Source organism: Oryzias latipes, chromosome 18 (genome assembly GCF_053564925.1).
Source record: "Oryzias latipes strain Hd-rR chromosome 18, Olatipes_Hd-rR_3.1".
Taxonomy (NCBI): domain Eukaryota; kingdom Metazoa; phylum Chordata; class Actinopteri; order Beloniformes; family Adrianichthyidae; genus Oryzias; species Oryzias latipes.
Window position 1 is genome coordinate 33240961 of NC_136254.1, and position 8977 is coordinate 33249937.

General features: G+C 45.3%; 1 protein-coding gene across 8 annotated transcripts; it reads left to right on the top strand.

Moving 5' to 3' along the window:
- Positions 1-179: 179 nt before the first annotated feature.
- Positions 180-7100, top strand: LOC101155668 (arfaptin-1-like). 8 transcript variants are annotated; one of them, XM_078935838.1, is made up of 9 exons: positions 284-427; positions 562-638; positions 1681-1780; positions 3118-3217; positions 3853-3965; positions 4043-4264; positions 4338-4495; positions 4583-4757; positions 5365-7100. In XM_078935838.1, the coding sequence occupies exons 2-9, from the start codon at positions 625-627 to the stop codon at positions 5518-5520; spliced, it is 1038 nt and encodes a 345-aa protein (XP_078791964.1). In that variant the 5' UTR covers positions 284-427; positions 562-624; the 3' UTR covers positions 5521-7100. The 8 variants fall into 8 exon arrangements, with proteins under 8 accessions (XP_011471701.1, XP_020557588.1, XP_078791964.1 ...); XM_078935833.1 differs by having other exon boundaries at positions 289-427; positions 514-638; XM_023966103.2 differs by having other exon boundaries at positions 294-427; positions 537-635; positions 1680-1780.
- Positions 7101-8977: the final 1877 nt, after the last annotated feature.

An 8977-nucleotide genomic window follows, 5' to 3' on the forward strand; every position in this document is an offset into this window, starting at 1 on the left:
ATTTAAAACCTTTGTTAATATTTTGGGTAAATGTTTTTTTGTTTTTTAACATAGGTTATAAACTAATAAACTGCACAAAGTTCGCCTTAATCTGGTTTAGAAAGTTTTGAAGAGAAAACAAAAGAAAGCAAAACATGAACTTTTTTATGGATCATAACCCAGTGAGGCTCTGTGGACATCCCCGCCCCTCCGGTGAGCAAAGGTGAACAGATCGAGCACCTTCAGCAGGAAAAAAACTGAATTCCTCTTCCGGGTGTGTTTGATTGTCTGCACGTTTACTTAAACTTCCCGAAACAAAAGTCCGGGATTCGCGCTGCGACCTCGGACCGGGAGAGTCTGGCGGCGCGAGGCAGCGGACCGACGGAGACGGAGGTTCGGTTACCGGGCGCGAGCCGCGGAAAACGGAGGCGCGAGCGCCGTCGCTCCGGTTCGTTCGTTTTAAAAAATAAGTTTTAGAATGTTTTTTTTACATATCGCCTCAAGTTGTTTTTATTTAACTCATTTTGGTTAAAGTATAACTTTGCGTGATGGGAAAGCGGTTTGTCACGTGACTGGCTGCAGAAAGAGGTCACGGACCCGGGATTCAAACCGACACACCCGTCATCATTTGCAGCCTTGCTTTACATGACTGACACACGGTAACGTTAAAACGTTGTCATGCTTTATTAACGTGTTTTAATTTACTTCTCAAATGTGTGGCGTTTTTATTTAGGTCTTTTAGTTTAATAATATTTTTTTAAGTTTTCTGCCTTTCTTTTAAAGATGCTTTAACTGAGTGAATTATTAAGAGAATAAATATAATTTTGAGTAAACGGGGTCAGTTTATAGAAGAAAGGAAGCACAAACTGACTTTCTCTCCTAGAAGCTCCTGCAGGTTTTTATTTCCACCAGAACCTTCCTGACCTCCAAAGGGTTGGGCTTCGGCACGGAAGTTGCTAAACAGAAGTTGACATAAAGACTTTTGTTGTGAAAGAGGAAGCTTTCCTGTATTTGAATATAATCTTCAATGTGACATTTTCAGTCCTGGGTACATTCAGTCCATTTCTTCTGCATGGTTCCGTTTTTTTAGGTTCTGTTTAGGACAGGTCAGGCGCTTGCACTTTGACCTTTGCGGGTTTCTTCATCGTTTCCTGATCCTGCAGGTGCGCAGATCGAGCAGTCGCAGTCTGGACGCGACTGAAAAAAGCTGTGCAAAGGGTCACTGCCCGGTGACCCGTCGTCTCCTTTCTCCACTAGTCTGAGCAGAACCTGTTTGGACGAATCATTTGTCTCTTAGTTCTGGACCTGTTGACTGATAGTGTTGTTAACAAAATGAACACCAGAGGGCGACAAACCACCTTTTTAGTTTGGTCCAAGCTGCTTTTTTAGACCAGTATTTTTTACTCTATATTCTTCTGACTACCACAATAAAAAGACAAGTCCGTTTAAAAAAAAATCATCTAAAACTACAATTCCCAGAGCTCCACCTTCCCATTTGGTATCAATGAAAAGCCCTAAAAGTCTTCTGTTAAAGTGTGATGCCCGTTGAGACGTGTGTTCATCATTGAAATAAAACTGAATTGAATAGTATGAAGTGCCTGAGAGATACTATAAACCATATTTTATGAATTAATTGTTTTTAAAGGATTCTAATTGATATATTGGACAGCTTTAGAATTCACTGACTTCTTCTGTTTACAGACCAAACAGGAGGATCCAGAGGAGAAGAATGATGGAGCCATCAGAAGAGAACCATGTGGGTGTGGAGTCCTCAGAGGAGGAGGGGGAGGCTCCTCCTAAGGTAACGGGCGTCTCAGACGCCTCAACAGATATTTGGTATTTTAAAAAATGTGTTTATTTTTCCATTCTGGAGCCGTCCAGGATTGGTGATGACATCACTGTGAGAGAAGCCGTCAAACAATGAACGGAGCTCTAAAGAAAAAAAAAGTCAAAATCCACTAACGAAACCAAAACACGAGGACATCCACAGGAAGTTTAGACAATATTATGGGATGGCCACATGATCTACAACTTGGCGGATAGAAACAAAAAAATCTCCTTTGGGACAAATTGGAGCTGATTTCAGTCAATCGCCTCATAACACCCCCCCCCCCCCCCGCATCATCAGGAAGCTAAAATGTTAGATTTTCTAATTGGCATATTTTACAAATTTTTACCAAAAAGTCGTGAAAATTGAATGAGTCGCTCATATAGCAAGGAAATGCTATAACATATGATGTGGGCGTGGTTAACAAAAAAAAACAAGATGATCCGGAAGATCACTTTAGGTGATTTCTCCTAAAATCACCCACCAACCTGTGCAGATTTGACCTTTGACCCTAAACAAATGAGGAGATTTTGTTCAGAAACGACTGGTGTCGTGTTTTTAAGGAGGACGTTTGCTCCGAGCATCCATGTGACAGAGTGCCCCCCCTCCCCCCTCCAGGGGTTGTTGTCAGCTTTGATTCCTGTCTGGACGCCTTCAGGCAGAAAAAAAAATGACAGAGCTTTGCTCCGCCCACTTTTGATGGACCTCAAACACGAGGCCGCCTGACCCTCTGGAGGTGCTGGCCTCTTTCTGAGGGAGGTGGAGGCTCCTCTGGAAGCTGCGACCGATCCTCAGCGGGGGTTTTTAAGTGGGGGGGGGGCATCAGCCTGACCTCTGAAAGATGGCTGTGCGTCAGCGGCCGCTCCGTTGTCTCTTCGGTGTGACACACGGCCGCTGAGCCACAGCAGAGGTTCAGGTCTGGTTTCCCCGGGCCGGAAGCCTCCTTCCGTGTCAGGTCGCCGTCTCCCCTGTTCCAGTGACCTCTGACCTGATTTCATCCAAGTCGCAGCAGGTACACACCATCTCCATGGAGACAACATACCCCCCCCCCTTTGATCTGAGCTCCCATCAGCCTCTGAAAGCTCCGGTTCCCACGGCGACCCTGTCCGTTGATGTTCACCATCGCAGCTCATGCTGCGTTCAGGAGCTGTGGGAAAATTTGGAATCAGTTTAAATTTAATCTGCAGAAGCGCGAATTGAACTGATTTAGATTTTAAAAGCCTGATCTAATCCACGGAGATGGATTTGAGGATTTGTTTCTTTGAGGCCTTTGGAACTGCTGATGGAGCCTTCAGCCTCTGTCTTCACAGGAGGAGGAGCAGAGCGAGTGCGGCCACGGCGGCGGAGATGACGACAGTCCCGCCCACTCGGCTGAAGCGGACGTCACCGTGGAAACGGATCAGAGCAAAGGTCAGGGCAGTGTGAACATGGAATCCACGTGTGCTGCAGAAACCTACACTGTGTGACTTTTACGACACGCTGAAGCCCCGACCTCCACCTGTGCTGCCCCGTCAGTGGGCGGAGCTTCAGCAGTTTACCTGTACACACTGAGAAAGTGAGTGCAGAGCAGGGGCGCTCAGCCCGTCCATCGTGACGGAGCGTTCGAGACCCGGGTCGGCCCGCGTGCCTCTTTGGTTGGAAGACGCCCCGGCGTCCGACCCGGCCGTCCCGCTACGGCGCCTGCTGCCGGGTCTGGGGTTCTTGCCCGGGTGATCCGAGACCACATGCGCTTCTGGAGCGCTGTCCGCGGGGCGGGGGCCGCCGTTTGGTCAGCTGTGGTTAAGAGCCGTCACCCCCCTCCAATAACACGGTTTACTGCAGAGCGTGAAACACGTCGTCATAATAAAACGTCTTTGTGTAATACTCGAAAAAATACTCATTTTCATGACAAAGCCGTCTCCTCACAGCGATTTGTGTACTTTTACTGTGTAGTTTTTGAGGTATTAGTACGTAAACATAGTATTTCAGACTGAAGATACAGTAGAAGTTTGACTCCCTCCTTATTGTATCGCCATTAAACTCCTTTGGTGACCTCTGACCTCCAGACGTCTCAATGCCGGCTCGGTCGACTTCAACTGTGGTGGTTCTGGGCAGCAACAAAATCCCGGCCAGCGAGAAGTTCCAGAGAGTCCGCAAGTGGAGCATCAACAAATTCAAGGTGGGAGGAGCTTAACTCGGTGGTTTGTGTCCGTAAGGAACGGGCCGCCGCTAAGGTGTGGCGTTCGGTTGTCTCAGTGCACGCGGCAGGCTCTGTCGGAGAAGCTCGGGCGCGGATCCAAAACGGTGGACCTGGAACTGGAGCCGCGCCTGGATCTGCTGAAAGACGACCGGCAGCGCTACGACCACATGACCAAGCTGGCCCAGTCGCTGGCCAATCAGCTCGCTCAGTTCAGCGCCACGCAGAAGTCGCTCGGGGACGCCTTCACCGAGCTCAGCTCCAAATCCCCGGAACTCCACGTAAGTCCTTAACGGCGTCCAGACGGTTCTGGCTCAGCCGCAGTTTCACGAGCCTCGATAACCCGAACGCCAGGTGGAGTTCGGCGTGAACGCCGAGGCCCAGAAGCATCTGTCCAAGAGCACCGAGGCTCTGTCGGCGGCCGTCGGCGCCTTCACCGCCGACATGAACACCCTGGTCAACAAGACCATGGAGGACACCATGATCAACGCCAAGCAGTACGAGGCCGTCAGGTGGGTGTCGGAGCCAAACAGAACTCCCCCTTCCATCTGTTTGGATGTTCTGGACCGGCTCCTGATCAGGGTGACCTCCTCCTCCAGGATCGAGTACGATGCCTACAGAGTCGACCTGGAGGAGCTGAACATGGAGCCGCGGGACGCCGACACCCTGCCCAAGTTGGAGGACGCCCAGAAGAACTTCCAGGCTCAGAGGGACCGGTACCAAAAGGTCCGAGACGACCTGTCCGTCAAAGTCAAGCTGCTGGAGGAGAACCGGGTAAGAAAACCAGAACAGACTGGTTCCAATTCAAACACAAAAATAAACTGAACTGAGAATTTCTATTCAGCCTTTAAATCCTCACAGGAAACACGGAAATAGTTTTAGAGAGAATAAAAATGGAAAAAAAAAACACGACAGGTTTAAAAAATAAAATACAGGATGACTAAATGAAAAACATGTAGATTATATGGTACATTTTTAAAAAGGAGACGGTTCATTTAACAAAACCAATGAACCAGAAATATGAGAAACATGTAAATACTTTAAAATAACACGTCATTAATCCAGTTTTTACGTTTGCAATGATCTCTCTGGAGGTGACAAACGATCGTAGAAACTCACGTAGCGACACGTGAGCGTGAAAGTTTTCAGCGAAAGCGCTCGTTTGGACGCGTGTCCACGAAGTCGGCGTGAACGTAGCTCCACCCCCACTAGATGTGACCTTAAAACTCTTCAAAGATTCTGTTTTTCTCCTAAAATCCTTCAGATGAAGGCGAAACACTAAACAAAAACTGATCAGATTAAAGAAAATGGTTTTCTTTGAATGAGTTTCCATGACTCAGCACTTTCCTGCAAATGAAGCGACATCGTTGTGTCTCCGTAGGTCAAAGTCCTGCATAACCACCTGTGGCTGCTCCACAGCGCCATGGCGGCCGACTCCATATCGTGTCACAGTTTTCTGCAGCAGAACATGCGACGGGCGGAGAGCCTCCACAACCCCAGCTTGGACGCGTCGTCCTGGCTGGAGGAGGACAGCTGACTCGGCAAAACGAAAACCTCAGCCGGCGGCGCTTCGAGGACGCGGAGAAGAACGGATCGGACGGCCGCAGAGGGGAGGGTTTCCATGGAGATTTAAGGGATGAATGAGTGAATGTTGTTGGTGAAACAGGGACTGTGGGGTCTGAGAAGGTCTAGAAATCTTTAGAAAAATGTGGCGAGGTTTTTCCCAAAGCGGCGCTCTGCGGAGCCTCAAAACGCCACGTAATTGGATTTGGCTCCCAGGAACAGCGCCCCCCTCAGCTGGCTTTTGTCTGGCTGTGCGAGTAAATCCACTAATCCTCAGCGAGACACTAAGCTTCTCTTTGAACTTAATGAATCCGTGGCGAGGAACCTGCAGGGGCGTTCTGGCTCCAGAGGAGAGACGGGGGCCGAGGAAGCCCGTTCTCCTCGCCGCTCCGTCTTTTGGTGCTAAACGCCGTTTAGGTTGTTTTTTTTTGTCTTTTCCTGCTGATTCCAGACATTTGTGAAAAACTTCCAGCAGGAAAAGTTTAGATGAGCTTTAAACTGCAACCAGCTTTGAGTTCATTAAAGCAGCAGATTCTCCTCAGAAAGACCAAATGTGATCTGATTTTTCTTGTCTTTGGTTTGAATTTAAGCTTCAGTTTATTCCTGATGAACTCCTTTTTTCTGCTTCTTTAAAGAATTTAGTGTTTTCATTTCTTTGCAGGAATTTTGCTCAAACTTAAAGCCAACTTTTCGCTGCAAACCAAAGCTTTCTTTATACTTGTAATAAGCTCGGTTCTTTTTACAAACTGGAGCCTCTTCTGTGCATTTCCTTTAAGTCACTGTTGACTTTGAACCAGAAACGTCAGGAAATGCAGTGAAAAAAAGGGATGGATTTAGTGTTTTCCGTTAGTTCTACTTCCTCGTACGTCGCTGGCTGAAACGTTTGATCACCTTTACTTCTGCTTACGGAGCTAATCTATCGTCTGCGCTTCAGCATAATAATTATTATTAGTGGTGACTTTGGGAACAAATAAGTATTTATGGATGTAAACTTTGCTTTGAAAATGTTAAAAAATGCAAAAGCTTGTTTGAAAAACTTTATTTTCTGCTTTCAGAATGTCTTTTCTTTCTGTTATTTATTTCTAAGACTGTTTTTTTGTGCTGTAGTGGTTCTAAATGTTTGGTTTTCTGACGGTTTACCTTGAACGCATCTCAGATGAGGAATGTTTTTGTGCAATAATCTGGTAAAAACTGCTTACAGAATGACTTTCTTTTTGAATTCTATTTGAATTGGCAGCATTTGTGGGTTTTGAGGCCTAAACGGTTTACTTCCCTGAAGTTTCCGTCCTGCCGCCGTCGCGGAGGTGTGCAGAACGGACCATGGAGCAGCGGCGAGGACGGCGGGCGGCACTGTCATCTGACGTCACGCCTCGTTGGGTTTCCTGTTTCTCAGAACGCCGTCCACGTTCTGATCTGCTGGTACTAAAGAGGCTTTCTGAAATAAAGGTTCCAGATGATGCGTGAAGGTTTGGCGCCAAACGCAGGACTCTACTCATCTTTACAAAGTTCTTTTTGTTCCAAAACTGCCAAATAAATACACTTCAGTGGGGGAAATCATTGTTTTTTTATCCTCTAATGTTCTGTTTCTATCCTTTTACTTTAGAATTCGGTAAAAATTATGAATTATGACTTGTTCTTGAGTTTGGAAAAGGGAATTTAAGACCAAAGATTTAAAATAATGTGTTTGAAATCTAGAAGTGATGTGAAATCTGAGAAAAATTATGTACAACTCAAATAAAAAAACAGCTTCCACGACTGCAAAAAAATGACATTTGTCTCCACTTTCAGACGCACTTTAATGTTGGGAGTGGGGTCATCTTGACCCCCCCTTCAATAATTTGTGATCTTCACTGGTGTCCATGAATTGCATGAAATCCTCTCCACCTTTGTCATGGTAGGGAGAACATGGGCTAAAATGTGAGTTTTGTTATTTGGGTCTTTTTTTTCTCCGTCACAGCAGGAGAAGTCTGTAAAATAACTAATAATACTATCTGGGTCTCCCTGTGCCGTGGAAATACAAGACTGTGACAGGAAGGGCATCCGGCGTGAAAACTCCGGTGGGAATCGGAGAAATCTGATTCCCTGTGACGGAATAAACAACACAACGTCTATTGTAGATGTTTACTGGACATTTACTCTATTAGAGGTCTACTAGTCTTCTGAGAGATATCTGCTTATGAAGGTCTTTGGATATCTGTAGACGTCTATTAGAGTATTTTTAAAAAACATTTACACGATACAGAATAAATACTGCAGTTTAAAAACAACCTTTATTTGTGATTTTGTTCACAGAAAACCAATAATCCCAAAATTCTACATTCTAAGAATCAGCAAACATTTCTACTGAAATCTACCTGAGATGAAAGTCTCAAAGTTGCATCAAAGCAACAATCCAGCATATCAGTGCAACTTCCTGTGTGAAGCGCATTTTCATTCAGAAGCATCCCAGCAGCACATCAAACCAAAACCCAACTTTGGACATTTTAAACACACAAATCACCTAAAATAATGCAGACAGCAACACAAACAGCCTAGTATGTAGTTTAAAGTCTCCCTCAGCTATGATAAACATATCTATAGAGATAAATTATACTAAAGGAAGTCCGAGCGCTGCTATGGTGACCATCAGGAACAGCTAAAGCAGGTTCATCAACAGGTCATCAGTCCTCCAGATTATTGTAAAAATGTCTGGTTTGGACGGAAAGTCGTCAACAGTCGGTCCTGGTGGTTACAGGCTGGCGCCATTGTAAGGCAGTGTGTGAATGTGTGTGTGTGTGTGTGTGTGTTCGCCTTCAGAGGAAGGTAGAGAACTGCTGTATACGGAAAAACCGTTTACCATTCCTCTTCACCAACACAAAGGTAAGTCGCCTGAATTAAATGGATCAATGTTGGATCTGTATGATCAGTAACTGTTTTGACATTAGACGTATAAAAAAGAACTGGGAATTTGGATTTGAAGGTTCGTTTTGGTTTACAGTCACAACTTTGAGCTTTGACACTTTGGAACAGGCAGGTTCATTCGTTTACACTCGTAAAGATTATTTCAAACAATTCACAGAAAAAAGACAGACACAACACACACAGACCAAGAAAACAAAAACACACAAAAACAGGGAACTTTAATGAAAGGAAAGTGATATTCTGGTGGATTTTCCCTTTGATCTTTCTGGTGATTTCCCAAACCTTTTAAATAGAAAATCAGATGTTAGATGGTTGAATCAGGTGCAGTACATCAGCAGAACAGTGAGAGGAAGCTTTAATCATTTCATGTACAAAAAGGTGGTAGTTTTTTTCCAATTAGTGAAAGGATGAAACCAATTAAATCAATCCAGTTGTGCTGAAATTGATTGAAAAGGGTTTTCTGATTTGATGAATTTGGCGGATTTTAGGTTAACGCTTTGAATTCTGAAGATTTTTGTGGTTTTTGGACC